The sequence below is a fragment of the Cyprinus carpio genome, unplaced genomic scaffold (genome assembly GCF_018340385.1).
Source record: "Cyprinus carpio isolate SPL01 unplaced genomic scaffold, ASM1834038v1 S000006624, whole genome shotgun sequence".
NCBI lineage: Eukaryota > Metazoa > Chordata > Actinopteri > Cypriniformes > Cyprinidae > Cyprinus > Cyprinus carpio.
This window is the reverse complement of record NW_024879256.1, coordinates 444004-465122: the sequence shown is the minus strand read 5'-3', so window position 1 is coordinate 465122 and position 21119 is coordinate 444004. Positions and strand designations below refer to the sequence as shown.

Sequence of the window (21119 nt, the reverse complement as noted above, 5' to 3'; positions counted from 1 at the left end):
CAGAGTTATATGTAGAATACCAATCTGCACGTTACATGTAAATATGTTTCACTCTAAAAAATAAAATGGATAAGGATAAACAAAAATAATTAAACAGATAAATTGAGGGTAGTCAAAAGACCTATGACTGCATACAATAGAGATGATACAACACTGCTAGTTCAAGTTCAATTCAAAGTCAATAAACGAGTCAAATGTACAGGTAATGTGCACAAATAAAGATTATGTTTTAAAAAAATAATCACACAGTAATAGTTGTTATTAGTTACAGTGGTAATAGATTCTGTTTGTTTGATAATTGTAAATATAAAAATGGTCAATCAAATGAATGTATAAGTTTAATTTTTTTTTTAAATCACATGTAATCACAAGAATTTGCAACATCCTTTCATTTTTTCATAAATAAAGTTTGTGATTTTTGGAAGGTGTAACTTGGCCCTGACAAACACAATTGTGATATTCCTTAAAATAATATTTTAATTAACTCTAATGATTGTATTGTTTATATATTTTGAGAAATACCTTCTCGGACAATAGTGAAACTAACGCACAACATTTTCGTCATATTCTCTTCAAGGCTAACCAAACTTTTATTTTGGAGAGTAGCAGGTGAAGACTTTTGAGTCTTGTCGTGCGAATGTCAAACACTAGTTAGTTATATTCAAATGAAATGGTTGATATGATGGGCAAAGTGAGTCTCAGAGCACCTCTTGACATGAAGTTTGTTCAAGAAACATTGTTGTCTGTTTTTTTTTCAAACCTTGTCCTCATATACTGAGACGGCAGGAGACTGAAAACACCAAGAGCGCATGTGTAGCACTAAACGTCACTGGGCTATTTCACCAAAGAAATACACGGGATTATAGCCCAGCCAGACTTCATATTCCAAGCAGGCATATACTTAATCTCATATCAACAGTTTGATTAAGTGTAATAACCGTGCTTGTGATTAATTTACCCAAAATTTTGCCCCAATTACGTACACCGTAACTTCCATTTCAATTAAGGGCTTACACAGTTCAATGTCTGTGTTTTTAGCACGTGTTGTAATCATAGTGCCCGATTATTTATCACTGGAAACTCATAGGGCAATGGAGGTAATGATACATACTGATATATTAGAATTGTTTAAATCCACAAATTGCTTTCTGAACAATTATCACAGACAAATGCAAATATGCCAAATATAAACTATTCCAGGATTTGTCATTTTCAACGTAATTCCAGTTGAGTTCACAGGCAATGCCCTGAAGAAGGTCTCCTCCACAAGCTGAGGATAATTTCAGCTCCGGGGAGCATCAAACCTCGAGGACTGCTGGCAAGCAAAACTGCAGAGAGGCCCCACTCCACCCCCAAAAATAACAGGTAAATAGAACAAGCCTGCGGCCATGGTGGGAAATTATGCATAATTCATTCCCACTGAGGTGAATCTTGACTTGAGCTTTACCTGATCGGGAAAGTAGTTAAACAATATCAAAGTAGCGCCTGGCTTTCAACAGAGAAAATATATCTCCAAAACAGCTGTTTGAGAGGATATAAAATTGTGACAGGAAATGTACGTATTGTCTACAAATTTGGTGATGTGTTGGTAATGGGGAGTTCCAACTGAGTGAGGAGCTTGACCACTGTTTGGCAAAACATTTGTTGCTTTGCTGCAAAATTTGCCAACAAAACAACCACAAGTTTGCCACCAAATCAACCAGTCAGATTTGTCCTATTTTTGCACGGTTTGAAGTGAGTTCTAAGAGTATATTCCATAAAGCAACTGTGAAAGAATATCATTATATTGAAATATTTTATTATGCATCTTGTTAAAAGAATTAATAGATTCATCAGGCAGTGCAAGGAGGAGCGGATCTAAAAGCTGCTACAGTTTATGGAGGCAACTCTTGTGGCATAATGAAACAGATGCACGCCGTGCTGTGTGTGGTGGGTTATTGCTTTTTCTTGTTTTTTCCAATCAATATAGACAGATGAGCTGGAGAGCAGGTTAGGTATGCCTCACAGAAGGGACAATGTCAAACATGAATTTGCCCTGATTCCATCTTGTAAACATAGTCCCATTAAACATTTGTAAGACACATTCCAGATAGCCCTTTAGGGATTATGATAGAACATCTCTAAGACTGCATGAAAATTAAAACTGTCATATGGAAACCTGTTTTTAAATAGGTTGGTGTACATCACCCTTAGCCAAAGAAAATGTATTGTTTTAATGTATTTTAAAGATGATGCATTTGAAACAGGCAGCTGAAGCCAAATCATCCCCATTCAACCGTTGTCGGAACGGTGCATTTTAAAAACATTTCACTGTTTTCAGTCAACGCTAATATAACAGGTATCATCAGTCAATTAATATTGTAGATTAACCTGAGCTATAGCACAACAGCGGTTTGGCTGGGCATGCTCCTTTTTTTTTGGGAGCTGGAAGTGCTGTATCTAAACATGTCTGGCTACAGAATATCTTTTCCATGATGGCCTTTCAAAAAGTCAAACTACCGTGTGAGAAATGTTTTGAAACAATTAACTGTTACAGAATTGTTATTACAGATTTACATAAATGAAATAAATTTAAGTGAGCATAGAAGAAAAGGAAAGGACTTGCACTAAAATTTAATTAATTAATCAAAAAAAAAATATTGGCGCTTTTGATTTAAACTTAGCAAAAACTATAGCATCGATTTGATTTAATCATATTTAAGACAAATAATAAAAACGAGAGGGCCTAACAAGATCCTTGCAGCACTCATTATTTTCAACGGAAGGTTAATACTTCCTTCATTACCCAGTGACAAAATAGTAAGTGTAGGACAGGTAGGATCTAAAACAACCCAATCCCTGAAAGGCCAAGCCCTGCAGCAGTTTTAGTTACAAATCTGATCCAACACATATACCATGTAGTTTGCAAACAGGCCTAAAGGACTTCATTAGCGGAAACTAAACTCTGCAGGCTGTAGTCCACCAGGAACTGTGTTTTGCACCCCTGATCTAAACCATCTTAATGCTTGTTCCTGAATACTAATGTTATTCTGTAATCTATCTATCAGTCCCTGTCATGATCTATGATGTCAAGCACTGCACTAAAACTCGATCTAAGCACTGAAATACAGCCTTAGTCCAGGTGCTAGAAAAGCAAGTCATTTGTAATTTTACCAAGAGCAGTTTTAGACATTTTAGACACAAATCTAATATATGAACATAATCATATATAACATACTTTCAGGAGGTCCTGCACCATCTAGGCATCTGTCATTGAGACGAACATGAATGCTACTGGATGGGGAGGTATTACAGACCTCAAACCTGTGAGCTGCCTCATTCAGAGCACTTTCCTTTATAGAAAGTTGAATTCTCACTACAGGACACCACTCTAACATGAAAGACGATTCAAGGGACTTTCTTTGCCAAAGAAGTACATGTTCTACATTTCAAAAATAGACCGTGACAGAGCCTTTGCGTGAATCAAACATCATCCTCTGAGACGCTTCAGTATTTTTAGTATTTTCTGCAGCCGCTGCACCAGTGGCTCCATGTCTGACTGAGAGAACACCAATAACACATATATTCCCTGTGAGTGCTTGTGGCGTTTACTTGAAAGGGAAAATGGTGCATTTCTCTTCAGGAGAACAGAGAAGACATCCTGCAGCGACACTCACTCCCGCCGGAAACCAGAAGGAAGGGAGGGAGGGATAAAGAAAGAGGAGGTGGGATTTTCTTTTAATGATACTGTGTGTGTATATATGTGGCAAAAGTTAGGTCAGTGTGTCCAAGACATTGTTTATCCAAAGAGTTGGATCTCCAAGTACATTTCAACAGTATAAATACAGTCCCCGACATAAATACATCCTCCACTTACGAAATCAAACAAACAAAATAACATTGATGAAACAAACAACAGTAGGCACAGTAACACTGGACCCGATCTAAACCAATGGAACCAAAAAACCCAACAGTATGTCAGTGAATTGGTTTGATGGGCTCTGCACTGGGTGAGGTTGATTTGCATGAAATGAAAGTTGCACCATGCAGATACACATGTGCTTTTACAATATGAAAGCAATAATGAGACAAAAGGAACGGGGAACAGCAGAGAGACACAAACGAGAGATGACAGAAGCTTGACCAGGACACGGGGTTGTGGAGAACTCTACTGGAGGTCTGAGACTAGACAAGCTCAGGTGGCTTAGATTTAGTTCATATAAGATGCTGTGAATAGTGATGTGGCTTGTAGGTTTGCTCTGTTAGATGGGCAGCTGGAACTTGACCATCAACCTGGGCCTCTTTGGCCAGCGATACAATTTCAGAAAGCTTTACAACCTAGAGAAAAAGATCGAGAAAGGTATGTGAAATATTTCAGAGTTGACCTTTAAACTGTCCTAAATTTTAATAGTAAAATGCAAAAAGTGATGATTGTTGATTTAAAAAAAAAAAAAAAAAAAACTGTACATAACAAATACAGTATGTTCTCCATGGCTACTGTGATCATACAGTGGTTCCGCATTCAGGGAGGAAAGACAAATTGATTGTAAGCTGGAAATCTGCTTTGGTATAGTCATTGTATAATAATGAGATTTGATTTGATTCTATTTGACAGCAACATTTGCTTTCATTTTTCTTTTGGTACACTTTCGCCTTTTTAATCAACACAGGTGGCAATTTGTTTACCGTTATTTTTGGATTAGGTGGCATGAATTAACAATGAACAGCATTTTTTTTTTTTTACACCACATTTTCTAATCTAGATTAATTTATTCATAATTTATTTTGCTTGATTGTTTATTCATAATACATTGTCCAATGCAAGAGGGTGTATTCTGCATTTTTATATTTATAAACGGTGAAAATATTAATATATGCAGAAATCAATATTATAAAAGCTGTAAAAGTATGTTTCATTGTTAGCTCATAAAACTTAATGAATTAACTACTATTAATGAATTGAACCTTGTTGTGAAGTGTTGTAAAAACATTTTTCTTATTCTCCAAAAAAAGAAAAAAAGATGTGTAAACGCTGCCATCATTTAAAACATTAATGGCAGGTAAAGTTATGGGAAGTTTTGTCCCATCTCTTGAGAAAGTGATAGCAGTTTGGAACAACTGAGGGGTTACTAAACGATGACAGATTTTTAATTTTTGGGTGAAACAACTCCTTTAAAACCTCATATTTCTTTGGACTATCAATTTGAACTCCTGAACAGATGATGGGCAGATTCATCTCTCCACTTCCACCCCATGTCAGTTTCAATTTGCCCATATGCATACATAAATAAGAGAAACGCACCATTTTGGCCGCCTCGTCCAGATCATCACAGGCCAGGATCTTCAGAGGGCTGGCAGCGATCAGAGCCTTGGCATCGTCCACTCTTGTTCCTGGAGATCAGACAAGCATGATGAGAGTGAGATGAAGGACAGAAAACATGAGCCACCTGCACAAATATCCCTTTCCAGACACCTTTTTTCTTTTTTGTCATGCTTCTGTCAATGTCTCCTCTCCTCCCAGACATTCCAGGTCTTCTTGGGGGATTTGTGCTACCTTTTATTGATACAGACAGTACAGTGTTCTCACAGTTTTTGACTAATGAATTTCCAGGACTTTTCCATGACCTTTCTAGTCCTCTGCACTTACTGGATAAGGGTTTTCAAGTTGCAAGCAAGTTGTACTTTATACAACAGCAACATCTAATCGATGACATGATTTTAAAATAGTGTGTAAGTAGAAAAATCCATATTTACTATAATAATTTTATTTAATGAATACACTCTGATAAGCCTTTGTGTCCTGTTCCAGTGCTTGTTCTTTTGGGTATAACTGATAATATGATTCAATTTTTCAGATCAGCACCCTTTTAAATAAAGCATGGGAACTGAAAATATTTCAAAATAAACCTTCACCTCTCCATTAATCAAAGTCACCCGCCCCATTAATCACAATCATAGTATTAAGTTCGGTCTCTCTCACCTTGTAACCGCACTACGATTGGGATTTTCAGTTCTAAGTCAGTGACAGCCATGATAATGCCCTGTGCGATGACATCACACCGCATGATGCCACCAAAGATGTTCACCAAAATAGCTTGGACCTGTTACAGAGAACACAGAAAAACACTGAATACTTTCTGGCATAAGAGATGTGATAAAAAGAGCGGCAAATAGAACAAGAGCCAATGTAATTCCCCATGATCATGATATTACCTTTTTATCAGAGGTGATGAGCTTGAAGGCCTCCGTCACCTGCTGTGCAGTGGCTCCGCCTCCAACATCCAGGAAGTTAGCAGGTGTTCCACCATGTAGTTTAATTATGTCCATGGTGGCCATAGCGAGTCCAGCCCCATTGACTAAACACAGGTGACATCAAATGTATAGTTTACACATACACATATTCAAACGGTCCTACTTTATATTGTGTCCCTAATACCTGTGTACTTACAAAGTAACTACATGTGTACGTAGTATGTAACCACAGTGTAAGTACACATTGAGGAGTTGGTTCTCGAGTTGGAGAGTTGGTGCGCCACTGTAATACCAGTGCACTTACATGGTAACTCCCCAGGAACTGTCCACTTAATATAAAATGTGACATTCTGGACACCAACCATAATTTATATGTAAAGCCTAATTTACTGTCCGCTGCTGTGTAACATCAGAGTAATTAAATCGGTAAATCTAATATAATGTGTAACACTTTCTTTACCAAAGAGTGCTGTTAGTCCCGTTACACATTTGTACACATTTCATTACCAAAAAGTGATGTTACCAATGTCCTGTTACACATTTGTACTTACACATACCATTCAGTGGGTTGTTACATGGGTGTAGTTACACAAACATTAGAGCTGTAGATACTATGTACCAATGTGTACTTACACTTTGGTTACATACTACATACACAACTAGATACTATGTAAGTACACAGGTATTAGGGACACAATATAAAGTGGGACCATGCCAAAAATCATGAAGATATTTTGTAAATATCCAACCGTAAATATATCAAAACTTAATTTTTGATTGGTAATATGCTTTGTTAAGAATTCATTTGGACAACTTCAAAGGCGATTTTCTTAGTATTTAGATTTTTTTGCACCCTCAGATTCCAGATATTCAAATTGTTGTATCTTGGTAAATATTGTCCAATCCTAACAAACCATACATCAATGGAAAGCTTATTTATTCAGCTTTCAGATGATTTTGAAAAATTGAGTGCTGTGATAATGTTTCTCTAATGGATGGTTGTGGGTTTTTGTACTGACCCAGACAGCCAATAGTGCCGTCAAGGCCGATGTAGTTGAGGTCTGCTTTGGCTGCTTGTCTGTCTCTGATGTCCTCCTGGGTCCAGTCTCGCATGTCGAACACTTTTCTTCTGTCCTATAGGCAGCGTTTGAGTCAAAAGTTGATCTTAGCGTCCATGCACATCACTGCAAAGCACACAAGAAAACATCTATGAATTGCACAAAACTAACAAAATGGCCTGTTATGGAGTACCACAGTTCACAGCATTTGAAAAACTGACCATGCATTGTTTTTCTGCACTAACACTGTTAAAGCGATAGTTCACCCAAAAATGAAAATTTGATTTTTATCTGCTTACCCCCAGGGCATCCAAGATGTAGGTGACTTTGTTTCTTCAGTAGAACACAAATTGCAGAGACTGCAACGACTGGAGCTAAAAAATCATAATGTGTGTTTTACCGAAGAAACAAACTCACCTACATCTTGGATGCCCTGGGGGTAAGCAGATAGAACATGATCAAAAATGACAGTAAAGATGTTCACATTAAAGCATCTCAGAGCGGCTAAATTCACACTAAATGAACCAACACATTCTGATAAGCAGAAACAATCCATGACAAGAATCCAAAAATCCATATTGCAATATTAATTGTGCAGCCCTAGGACTGAGGTTGTTAAATGTGTACATAATGTATATAAAGTGTAAGGTGTCTGCTTTAGGGTACCAATGCCAGATGAATCCTCCACCATCGGGTTGATCTCCACCATAGATGCATCATACTTGATGAACACATCATAAAGTTTCAACATGTTTTCTGCAGCTTCATTGATCAATGCAGGGGGGAAACCCATCTTCTCTGCCACCTGAGAGAGAGAGAAAAAAAAAAAAGAATAAAAAAATTTTTCATGCAGGGGTCAATGTGGGAACTGTCTATATACAGTAATACTCTGCACCTCACCTTAATAGCCTGATCCATCTTTATTCCCTGCATGATATCAATAGGTTCTTTCACAATAGCATCATTATCCTCAGCAGCCACATCCTCAATGTTCACGCCCCCCTGAGAACTGCCAATCAGCACAGGGCCCTGTAGGGGGTGGAGTAGAACCCATATCATTTTAAGGCCATGTGAAACCAGAAAGTGCTGACATTTCAGGTCACGACACAGTAAAAGTAGCCCTCTACTGGCCATTCTGCTTACTGCAGCACAAAGTGGTGATGTCATTTTTGAATGCTTGTAAAAAGACTTTGTACTTGAATGCACATATGCAAAGCAGTTTCATAGATAAACCAAGCAGCAATGGCCCAGTCCATGACCTCTCACCTGGAAGGACCTCTCCATGGTGATGGCAAAATAATACTCTCTGCGTGGGTATCTGCGCTCGCAGATAAACACCTGGTTACAGATCCGCCCTGCCTCTCCTGTCTGCTTAGTGAACAGCTTCTTGCCAATCATCTTAGAGGAGATATCTCTCGCTTCCTCTGGCCTGCCGACACAAAGCGAGTGAGAAGACAAAGGGGAAACTGAAAAAGTAATAAAGTGATGAACAATAAAGTAGGCACAAACACTCACGAGTAAACGATTCTGACACCGCCTTTCAATCCTCCCTCAAAAGTGCCTTTGCCTCGACCACCCGCCAACACTTGGGCTTTCACCACCAGGTCTTTAGAGCCTGAAAAAAGAAGAAGAATAAACAAGAAAGAGAAAAACCTTGAATAATGCCAACCAAACAGACACAGAAGTACACAAAACACACGGCCTTGCTCAAACAAACAAATACCACGTAAATTGACAGAGATGAAAAATTCACTACAGAGCTGCTGCGTCCTCAACCAGTGAGTCACACTGTAATTAGCTACAGTCTCGAAACCTACACAGGCACGCCGTCATAAACTCAATTCCGCCTGTTTAGTAAAAACAATAAGTTGGAGTTTTATACAATTTCAACTGGGAGTTAGCTAACTTTTCAATAAACAGACAGAACTATGCATTTCATTAACACAAAAATGGTATTAATTAAAAATGTCTTATTATTTACTCACCCTCATTTTGTTCCAAACCCATAAGACCCATCCTAACAAGGAAATATTAAGCAAAATGATCATGCTGTCTTTTTTTATGCTTAATGGCTTGAATTTGACTGTTCTTTACTACACTACAAGTTGTACAAGTTTAAGGCACAAATTTTTTTTTTAATAAATGAATATCCAGCATGTATGCATTACATTTATCAAATGTGCTAAATACATTTATAATGTTACAAAAGCTTAATAAATGAAATTAATTCTGATCTTCAAAACATCAAAAAAACCAAAAAACATAAAAAAATCTATAAAAAAAAAAAAAAAAATAAACAAAAAAAAAAAAAAAAACAACACAAATAATAACAACCAATAATAACAGCTAAAAAATTTTTCCTAAGCACCAAATCATCATACTAGAATCATTTCCAAGAGATCATGTGGAACTGAAAACTGGAATAATGACTGCTAAAAAATTCAGCTTTGCCATCACAGAAATAAATTACATTAAAAATACATTAAAATACCAAAGTTATTTAATTTGCAATAATATTTGACAATATTACTGTTTTTTCTCTTTTTTAAAGTCCCTTTTCATGGTTGCTTTCAATGTATGGAAAACAGCAGCATGAATGTTCTGATGAACCTCCACAGAACATCAGTCACAGAAGGTTTAGACATCAAGAGGGTGAGTAAATACTGACAGAATTTTCAGCTTTGGACGAATGGACGACTTACCCTTACCCTTAAAGTTGTACCATGTTGGAGCACTAAAAAAGGGAAGTGCCCCACAGAATGCTATTAAACCACTGATATGGCATTGTGAAACTGTAAACATTTCCAACTTTGGCCATGTTGCAATTTTGCAAATAAAACACTCCTACTTTTTGCAACCTTGAATGTATAGTTCAGTGCATTTACCAGAAATTAAATGCACAGCAAATGATTAGACTATTCATTTGGAAACAGTAAGTTAAGGACACACCAAGTCCCTTCGTGCTTGTGACACAACACCCTTCCCTCATTATATACAGCACTGCCTGTCCATCACGGGTCTGTGCTGGTGCTGCCTACATGCTGACAATTAGATTAAAATTTAGGCAAGCCACAATATACAGAGGTGGTGCAGATCTATGTTTAGACTGCAGCGTGTGTGAGAACAGCACAACAGCTGAAACACAAACACACAGTGAATTCAAGACCCTAAAATAGGGTAATCTGGCAGTACTGTTCAAAACACTGTAATCTGACCTGCGTAAAACCATTGCCAATGGCATTCCCTAAATATATATACGCTGTGTTGAAATACTACTCAAGATCACTCCAATGTGAAAAATATGTAAACAGTGGAAAATACAAATGAGTCGGTTTGCATATGTTATGGAACAGTCATGCAGCCTGCATCACTTTGAGAATATTGTCGCCTTTCCTCAATTAGTGCCCAGCATATGTTCTTACCGATCTGCTTCGCAACAGCATAAGCCTCATCAGGCGAGCTGGCCACCAAACCGGCGGGCACAGAGATGCCCGCTTCCTTCAGCAGCCCGATACTCATGTATTCATGCAGGGAGAGGTTCCTCTGCTGCTGCACTGACAGCATTGGAGACGGCTGCTTCCCATGATTACCAAATAGACCCGATGTCCCACCAAGCACCTGGTAATCGAAAGTTAAGAGAGAAAATACTAATTAAATCCAACACAAATAAATTCTGGCAAACGAGACGGAACAAGTGATAATGTTGCCACAAAGCCATGGTCATATTTACACTGCAAACACTAACTTTTGTAAATTGTTAAATGGAATTCGCAAATGGAAACATAAACAAGCAAAGTCTCAGCTTTGCAAGGAAAAGGATTTTCCCTTTCCCTTGCTCAACAGATTAATACTTAACTACCTTTAGTAGAGTCTTTCAATAATATGTGGGATATTAGAATATGTGGAATCATTGTGTCTATTGAAAAGAACTGTCTGTACCAGCAATATAAAGATGATTAACAGATGAAATAATGACTAATATTTTGCTGTAATCCAGAGTACACTCAATATAAGAATAGCAGAGCAACTTGGGTGTCTTACTCAAGGGTACAACCTTCTAATGACCAAACATAAGACATTTATGATATTAAAATTATGATTCAGGAAGGTTTACAGTAAAGGATAATATAATTTTGTTCATTACAACAGGCATATTTGCAGTTTAAGAGTTGCAGTGGTTTAAGAGTTAATTTTATTAACCAGCTGGCACTAGAATTGAATAGAAACGCTGAAGTGAAAAAAAAACAGACTGGCCCTCTGTCCATGTAACTTAGGTCAAAGTTAACTCGAAAACCCCAGATAACATGTACAGTGTGTAGGATAACCATATAAACAAACAAACACGTTAACCTCCCAGATAGAATTTAACTTAAATCTGCCTAACTCCAAAAGAGCATCCGCTCAATAGAAAATGAATAGGTTTGCCAATCTAAGCATTAGTAATAATGACAGGCAGCTAGCCTGAAGGCCAATGTCAAAGTAGAATCGCCCACTTGGTGTCACTAAAAGTGGTCAAAAAAGCAAGCCACTTCACAAATGACAGTCGCATATAGTTATCTGATGTGTGTACGCAAAACTGACCTTAGCTGCCGAGCTAAAAGTCGTCCTGGAGCTGGAATTCCGAAGTCCAGCGGACAACCGGCCACAGATCAGGGACGTCGCCATGTTGCTCTGTGCACAAGCAGCGCAGCACAAAAACAAATGACTGCACGCGCCTGCGTCAGGACGTACGTCTATTGCGCAGCTCCAGTTTGAGAATCGCAACTTCCTATTTCCTTCCGCGTGAACCAAAGCTTACTGTTCAAATCAATTCACGTGTTTACTTTGACAAAGATTTGCTTTCTTTTGGGAATTAAGATGATTTAATACCATTTGTGCATCTCTTAATGCACAAGCTTCAACCAGATCGTGAAAGATATGCTTTCTGTTAGGAGATTCATCTACCAAATAAGATATAGGTAAGTTTAGACTATGATGTGATTTCCAGTAAAGTGTTGCTTCATTATGCTCATGCGGATCCCCAGCATTGCACATGTCCTTCCCTCTCATTAGTGGCGGGGGTTTTGATTCACTCCAGTGACTCGAGTCTTTTCAATTCGCTCACCAAAAAGAGTCCTTTTCATACTGACGCCAGTAGATGGCAGCAAGTGAGTGTGTTTTTGTGCATTGTGACACGTTATTGAATCATGTACCTATGTGTTTAAGCCACAATTAATCACAATTAAGCAGATCTATTAATATTTTCTCCACCTTGTCAAGTTCTAGGTATGACTTTTGACATGCGATAACAAAAAAGATGGTAGTTTCTACAGTGTAGCTTACGTCATTTGAATTGTGCATAGACATCAGTTTTTTTTGTTTTTTTTTCAAAATAATGTTTCCTCCACCTTTTCTCACAATAGCTCAATGCCTTTATGTAAAACTATAAAAATGCACCATTTTACTCTGTAAAATACAAAAACGAGTGATTTTATTATTCCTATTTTTTATTGAAAGGTTAAACATTAAGTTAGATGGTACTCCAGGTAAATACTTTAGGTCATAGGGATTCAGCGGACATAAAATTTGGACTACTGCTATATAACTGTTTATCTGTTTTAACACAGTTTAAATACAATGTCTGAGGCCGTTCAAAATGGAAAACCCATCCTCAAACGTCCTGGAGTGGGACTTGGGGTTCTTGTGACAGACTCCTCCTATCCAGGATGTGTCCTGTTAGGAAAAAGAAAAACCACAGTTGGGAAAGGCACGTACCAGTTACCAGGAGGTCACATTGAATTCGGGTGAGTTTACTGTCACAAAAATGCATCAGTGTGGTCTTTTTCTAATGTATCAAATTCTCTCTTAATTCCTGCTTATTAGTTAACTTTTCTTATGCCCTGGTGCATTAATACACATGGGCTGCATGTAAATTAATTTAAATTTTTAGAGAAACTTGGGAGGAATGTGCCCAGAGAGAGGTCATGGAGGAAGCTGGCGTCCGACTGAAGAACCTTCGCTTTGGATCTGTCGTCAACTCCATCAGACTGGAAGAAAACTACCATTATATCACAATCTTCATGCAGGGAGAATTGGACAGGTCTTTCTCAGCTGAACCAGTTAATTTGGAGCCAGAGAAGAATGAAGGTAAACCTTTTCTTTGAATGTGTTATTGTCTGTGTAGTCTCAGGCCCAGATGGCCCACCCACAGATCATTCATGACAGTGATAAAAATCTGTCATGTGAGACTATTGCCTGTCTCACACCAATTTGGCAGTCACCAGTACAACAGGTTTTAACAGTTCTGAGCAAATATTAAAATGTTTTTTTTTGAATACAGTATAAGACAGGGTTATTCAAATCTTGCCCTGGAGGGCCAATGCGGTGCAGAGTTTGGCTCCAACCCTGATCAAAGTCACCTGCCTGTGATTTTCTAATGATCCCAAAAACATTGATTAACATGCTCAGGTGTGTTTGACTAGGGTTGGAGCCAAACTCTGCACCGCACTGGCCCTCGAGGGTAAGATTTGAATAACCCTGGTATAAGATAATGATGACATGGCTTTTTATAAAGCACTGGTGTGTGGAGATTCTAAGAAATCAAATATATAAAAAAAAAACTAATAATAAATAACAATATCAAAATTAAACCCAAGTGTTGTTGAGAGATTCTGAGAAGTCACGTACTCAAAATGTGTTAAATTCATAATGATAAGTTTCATTTCAAAAGTTAAAAATTAATATTTCATGGTAGTGATCGGTCTCATATATATATATTAACAGGTTTCATTTTTATATTCAAAAATGTTTTTGGTAAACTTTGTGGTATATTTCATATGTAATTTCACAGTATTTCTAACTGCGTAGTCAGCTTAGTCTGTTTTGCATATGAAGTTGAATTGCACGTATTGTTCTTTTATATCAATATTTCTTAGAATTATCAGTATGATACTTTGAATCTAAAAGAGGAAGAAGTCCAAAATCGAGACATTGACTAGACTATTTTTAAAGGTTAGGTGTTATTAGTGATAGCCAGATGACGACTTATGTCTAGAACAACAGTATATAAGATAGACTCTGCAAAATAGAAGGGGTTTTTGACTTTCTGAGACTCTGGTCTCTCTATCTTTTCAGCTCACTTCCTCTTCTTTGGCTTCACTCGACAACTCTTAGACTCAGACTTAGAACTCTTACAGGTTTTTATTCAAATTCAGATACCTTGAAATTCAGATACTTTGATACTCTGATACTTTGATATTTTTAATATTTTGGTACTTTTGATTTAAAACAAATAACTGTTTATGTTTTACTTACAATTTTATTAATGTTTTGATTAATACTGGTTGGGTTCAATCCATCATAAATGGATTGTAATTAAAAATGTACTAACATTGGATTTACATTTTCTATATTTGAAGGTTGTTATTATTATCAAGAACTTTATTTCCAAGTTATGATTTGTGGTTTCTGTTCTCTATATTCTTTTTAATAAATTTACATATTATTACACCTTGACCGTCTGAATTGGATTAAATTTTGCATCAAGCACTAAAAGCTTAAATCCCATGTTTTTTTATGTTAAATGTAATATATATGTTAGACAAACTATTAAATAAGATGACATTAACATAGAAATAAAAGTAGATCTACACACAAGTAATCTCTGTCCCAACTTCACAATCTTGACCTTCTTAATCATATCCATCAGTTATAATCATACAGTTTGACATAATCAGTTGGAGTGATATTCAGTTATTTGTAATAAGAATCGGTCACTTTATATTTTGTTTAGGCACACTTTTAATATCTTTTAATAAACACCAGTGTGAGCCAGACTATATGTCAATAGTCAAAACAAAGTATGCCAGCAAAAGTATCTGTAGATTTACTTGATATTTACATAGTCATGCACTGTATAAAACCAAATCATGTGCTTTGGTTTTCTATGTTGTATGTATGATTTCTGTGAGTAAGAAGTGACCAAGTATAAATGAGTTTATTTAGTATTAGACATCAATTTATTATATGAGTGTAGATAATACTGAAAAATTAGTGATTCATTTTTAATTATTTGACTGTATCTGCCCATATGCCAAGCAGCAGCAGTATTGCTGCAGTATTTCACTGCAGGCTTCAGATTCATTAGTTATTTCTTTTTCTCAGGTTGGACATGGAGGCGGTGGGATGAATTTCCCCCTGAAGAGCAGCTATTCCTGCCATTAGCCAACCTGAGACAGCAGGACTTCCAGCCATTCAGAAAGAGTTAAAGGGATTTTCTGTAATTAAAAAAATTACCTTATCACTCCCTGACCTAACCTTATTCAGGTTCAGGTGAACTGAACTCACCTTAGGCCTTTTCTCACTCATTTTGAAGAGAGCATTGACCTGAAGAAAGGACACATGCCCTGACCTTAAGTTGTGAGATTGACATACTGTACTTTCATATTGACTGAATGTTATTCCAGCTTCTCAAAAGCCTAATAATTTTATTGAACACACATGTGTATTAAATTATATCTAAGGCTATTAAGCTATTAGGTCTTATCAGTCATATTTTTTTGTACATGCCGGTATATTAAGTATACAGCATGTTATGTGTGATATTTTGTTAAAATATTTAGGTAACAGTTTACAATAAGGACTTGTTAACATTACCAAATGCATTGGGTATCCCAAAAGCAGTACTTTTCCAGCATTTAATTTCACCCAATGCTAATTTCTACATATACATTTTAATATTTAAACAATAACATTAACCTGTATTAATAATGAATTGTATTTTATTGTAAAGTGTTACCAATATTTCATCATAACTTCCTCATGCAAACTTACTCTAACTGTTCCCACCAGACAACACCTTTTGCATTTGTAATACTACTGCAAGGATTTCATAACATATTATTTTTCCACATAACCCTTACCTGCACTCAAATAAACATTACCTGGTAGTTTTCAACCTGGTAGGGGGGACAGTGTTTTTTTTAGAAACCACGCCCCTATCAGTGAACTGATTATATTATATTATATTATATTATATTATATTATATTATATTATATTATATTATATTATATTATATTATAATATATTATATTATACGTCATGTGTTCATGTAATTGATTTATTACATTGAAATATAACTTTAATAAAATTAAACAAACGATGTTATGTATATTTGGTGGAAACAGCGCCCCCTTCCCGTTCATTGATGAACATAACAGTCTGAATCCGGTCGGTCTCGTGCTAAATGCGCCAGCAGCGCCACAGCAAGTTGTGAAGCAGTACAGTGTACAGAGAGGTCGTCGGATTCGCCAAGCTTTCGCTAGTTTCAGTTACACAACATGGTGAAACTCGCTTTCAACTCTGCTCTCGGACAGAAGGATTTAAAAAAGGAGGAGAAGGATGAAGCTTTGATTCCTCAGGATGTGGTGAGTTTCGTTAGCACAAACGCTAACCGGCTAACGTTAGTGAAATTAAAAACAACGTTAATAACGACATTAACTTTTTTATAACATGTTTATTTGTTGTAACTGTGGTAGGTCAGAATGTTTAAATACACATACGACACCATTAAATGAATACATAAATGAAGGATTTAAAAAAACAAAACATTCAAAGTAAATAAAAACATAGTTGATGTTTGACTGGAATATAGACGTTATTTACATCAGTATGACTGAAACACGTAGACGATGTTTGTTTGGGCTTTGTGAGGATTAGAACCTTATTTTTTGTCTGGTAGTTTTGTTTTCGTGTGTGTAGAGGGAAGCCATCTCCTGCCTAGTTTCAGAGTGTGTGTGTGTGAGTGAGTGTCAGACAGCTTTGAGCTTTCAGGAAAATGGCCGACAGTCCAACACAGACACCAGGATATAAAACATCACAAAAATCCTATTGCATTGCACTTTTTAGATGTTTTCCATCAAGATTCCTAATGCATGCACTTGCAATGTTCAGATAAATAATAAATATTGCATTAAAAGGTATGCACGTACAAAGGTGTGTGTATATATATAAAATCATGCATTGCATTTTTTAATGCTTGTTCTAGTAGTCTGATGCATGTCTGTGCAGTCATGGCAATATTTAAAATTAAACAGTTCATTTCATATGAGATTTGCATTTAAAGGAATGTGGCTGTATACATGTCCCTTGTACTTCCTGAATAGGTTGCAGTCGTAAACATAGTAAAATCAGGAAGAGGAAATACATGTTTGGCCAGATTATCATTGGAGACTTTCACACGTGTGAGACCAGCTCCCACTCAGATGCATGCACCGTCTGGCTGCTTCTGTTCCTCAAATATGATCATCAGCTGCCACTGAGGATGAGTCAGCACCTAGTGTGCGAATTGGGTTTATAATCAAGAAGAAGAGGTCGTGAATCATTCATAAGACACTGTTGTGTCTGCTGTAGCACTGCCACTGCGATCGGACCAACGGTGCAGCCTGATCTCACTGGCACTATTTCAGCAAGGAGCGTTTCGGCAGGCATGTGTCTTATGAAAGAAGAACAAATTGATTCAGAAGGTTTCATGCATGGAGCAATGCTTCTTACATTTAGACATTTCTGGCAATCAGAGACTCTAATTCTTATCTAAATTAGTTAAAAGGTGTCAATTCATCATGAGATAAGCTGTAAAGATCGTGCTGTGTGGTCTGAAATCCTCTGTCACACAGGTGATCAAAGCCTCACTGAACTTGCGGATGGAGCCAACTACCAAAAACAGCCATCTTTGTTCCCTGGAAAAACTCCTGAAGGCTCTGGTTATTTAAACAAAGACGGTCTCTGTTAGCCAAGCTGTAATCTGCAGAGTGTGTCTGTGTGTGCGAGGGCAAGGCTATGTGTATTTGAAACAGGTGTGATTGTGTATAAATGTGCGATAGAGTCTTTGAAGCTTTTTGTTTTAGGCTTGTTTTTTTTTTTTTTTTTTTACAAACTCCCCAACAGGATGTGCATTCATGCAACTATAACGTCACATGACCATAAGATATTAATGCATGTGTGCTGCATAGATTAAAAGAAATGAAATCTAAAATGATCAAAAATGTAAACAGATTAAGCCGAACATTGCATTTGGGTGGTTTTGAATGTATTTCATGTTGTGCAGATGCTGTGCCTTCACAGATAATTAGAACATGGATTGGTGTCCTAGATTATAGCTTCAAGAGTCTAGTATAACTTCAAAGTCTAATAGTAATAATTCAGCAGAAGAGCATTTGAATATGCAGCTTCAAATATTTGCCTAATCAGGATTTATAATCAGTGTGTGTGTTTATTTTTGTATGTCATTTTTATTTTTTATTTTTTTTTGATGGGTGCAAATATTTGTAACTTTACTTTCATAATTGAGCGATCTGTATTTTATTTAAATATATATATACACACACAGTGGTGTGAAAAATTGTTAGCCCCCTTCCTGATTTCTTTTCTTTTTTTGCATGTTTGTCACACTAATGTTTCAGATCATCAAACAAATGTAAATATTAGTAAAAGATAACACAAGTAAAAACAACATGTGATTTCTATTATTAAGGGAAAACAAAATCCAAAACTACATGGCCCTGTGTGAAAAAGGGTTTGCCCCCTAAACCTAATAACCGGTAACCACCCTTAGCAGCAACAACTGCAATCAAGTGTTTGCGATAACTTGCAATGAGTCTGTTACAGCGCTGTGGAGGAATTTGGGTCCACTCATCTATGCAGAATTGTTGTAATTCAGCCACACTGGAGGGTTTTCGAGCATGAACCGCCTTTTTAAGGTCATGCCACAGCACCTCAATAGCACTCAGGTCAGGACTTTGACTAGGCCACTCCAAAGTCTTCATTTTGTTTTTCTTCAGCAATTCAGAGGTGGACTTGCTGGTGTGTTTTGGATCATTGTCCTGCTGCAGAACCCAAGTTCGCTTCAGCTTGAGGTTACGAACAGATAGCCCCACACCATCACACAAACAACAATATTTTACAGCAGAATTCATGGTTCCATTTATCACAGCAAGTCTTCAAGGTCCTGAAGCAGCAAAACAGCCCCAGACCATCACACTACCACCACCATATTTTACTGCTGGTATGATGTTCTTTTTCTGGATGGGGGTTTTCATCTTGGAACTCTGCCATGCAGATCATTTTTGCCCAGTCACTTTCTTATGGTGGAGTCATGAACACTGACCTTAACTGAGGCAAGTGAGGCCTGCAGTTCTTTGGATGTTGTTGTGGGGTCTTTTGAGACCTCTTGGATGAGTCGTCACTGTGTTCTTGCGGTAATTTTGGTTGGCCAGCCACTCCTGGGAAGGTTTTCCACTGTTCCATGTTTTTGCCATTTGTGAATAATGGCTCTCACTGTGATTCGCTGGAGTATCAAAGCTTAGAAATGGCTTTATAACCTTTTCCAGACTGATAGATCTCAATTACTTTCTTTCTCATTTGTTTCTGAATTTCTTTGGATCTCAGCATGATGTCTAGCTTTTGAGGATCTTTTGGTCTACTTCACTTTGTCAGTCAGGTCCTATTTAAGAGATTTCTTGATTGTGAACAGGTGTGGCAGTAATCAGGCCTGGGTGTGCCTAGAGAAATTGAACTCAGGTCTGATAAACCACAGTTTTAACAGGGGGGGCAAACACTTCTTCACACAGGGCCATGTTGTTTTGGATTTTGTTTTCCCTTAATAATAAAAACCTTCATTTAAAAACTGCATGTTGTGTTTACTTGTGTTATATTTGACTAATATTTAAATTTGTTTGATGATCTGAAACATTAAAGTGTGACAAACATGCAAAAAAAATAAGAAATCAGGAAGGGGGCCAACACTTTCACACCACTGTTTATGCAGTTACTTTCATATTACACTTTAAGGTGTCATTAGTTATTATAAGTATAGTTTTTATAGTATTTTTGTCTAACAACAAATTCTGTAAGCAACAGAATATTTTAGTATTTTAATAAAATAAAAAAACTAGCTATTTTATTTGATTGAAGAAATAATCATAATAATACATTATCAAAATAACTGTTAGTTTATTGCGATTAAATTTTCAATTTCCCTGTTTAACTTTCTTTTGGATGTGACCACTTGCTTTATGAAGAATTTGATGCTGATGGTGGTTCAGAGTACACAGACCTGACTAATCAATATTAAAATGTGTTGGTTGACTGTTTTCATTATTGATCAGTGTTTGCAGCCCTAATCATTTTCAAACAGACACTATTTGAAATATGAAATATGTCTGTGCAAGATCATAAGGTTGATTTTTACTGAACTAGAGGAGAGGTAATGATGACTAGACTCATTTAAATTGCAGCATTGTCATGGGAAATTTAGTACAGACTGCATCCCTTAGACACACCTGTAAACAAACCTTTATGTATATTATAGATGTTTCTAGCTGAAATGAACTCGTTTTTGTTGCTCATAATTTCCCTGGAGTCTGCAACATGATGGCTGTTGTAAACAAGAAAGCTTAAATACTTTATCTTCTTTTGCTCTCATTATGTTGTATATGAAAATATGACACAAACAAAAGATTTGGTGCCAAATTTTCGCTATTTTCAGTCTGATTTGTTTTCACTTTTGTCCTTGTTCATCAGTCACTGTGTCAGCTGATGTTTTGTTCATTTGCATCATGCAGTGTGTTTGTTCCTGTTGGTCTCTGGAGGGAGGTTGGAAATTTCCCAGTATCTGTTGCACACAATGCAATTGTTTTCAACCCAAGAGAGTGCGATCTGTGTGAACATTTGGAAACAAAAACATAGTTCCCAACAGTAGTTCCCATACACATGGCGTCATGAAGTGAGACCATATATTACATAAAAATTTAGATTATATGTCAATACCAAAGCTAACTAAAGAGTAAAAGTAG

At 36.8% G+C, this 21119-nt stretch overlaps 2 protein-coding genes and 1 pseudogene across 3 annotated transcripts in view; 2 read left to right on the top strand and 1 right to left on the bottom strand.

Moving 5' to 3' along the window:
• Positions 1-4241: 4241 nt before the first annotated feature.
• On the bottom strand, positions 4242-12026 carry LOC122144230 (annotated as a pseudogene).
• Positions 12027-12048: 22 nt separating this feature from the next.
• On the top strand, positions 12049-15802 carry nudt15 (nudix (nucleoside diphosphate linked moiety X)-type motif 15). 2 transcript variants are annotated; one of them, XM_042754986.1, is made up of 5 exons: positions 12049-12247; positions 12342-12436; positions 12896-13072; positions 13219-13415; positions 15432-15802. In XM_042754986.1, exons 3-5 carry the CDS (start codon positions 12906-12908, stop codon positions 15533-15535), a joined length of 468 nt encoding a protein of 155 aa, XP_042610920.1. In that variant the 5' UTR covers positions 12049-12247; positions 12342-12436; positions 12896-12905; the 3' UTR covers positions 15536-15802. The 2 variants fall into 2 exon arrangements, with proteins under 2 accessions (XP_042610920.1, XP_042610919.1); XM_042754985.1 differs by lacking the exon at positions 12342-12436 and having other exon boundaries at positions 12050-12247.
• A 665-nt stretch (positions 15803-16467) lies between these two features.
• Positions 16468-21119, top strand: part of LOC109089022 (integral membrane protein 2B) — an 8784-nt gene continuing 4132 nt past the window's right edge. The window contains exon 1 of the mRNA XM_019103145.2: positions 16468-16694. Within this exon, the coding sequence (XP_018958690.1) occupies positions 16608-16694 (87 nt within the window). The 5' untranslated portion in view covers positions 16468-16607. The remainder of the gene's footprint in view (positions 16695-21119) is intronic.

What these genes read in the sequence shown, in the direction of transcription:
- nudt15 (XM_042754985.1), top strand. Translation starts at nt 12,207, where the DNA reads ATGCTTTCTGTTAGGAGATTCATCTACCAAATAAGATATAG. An exon ending in GGAGGTCACATTGAATTCGG is followed by an intron (nt 13,073 to 13,218) that starts GTGAGTTTACTG and finishes TTAAATTTTTAG; the next exon opens with AGAAACTTGGGAGGAATGTG. An exon ending in GGAGCCAGAGAAGAATGAAG is followed by an intron (nt 13,416 to 15,431) that starts GTAAACCTTTTC and finishes TCTTTTTCTCAG; the next exon opens with GTTGGACATGGAGGCGGTGG.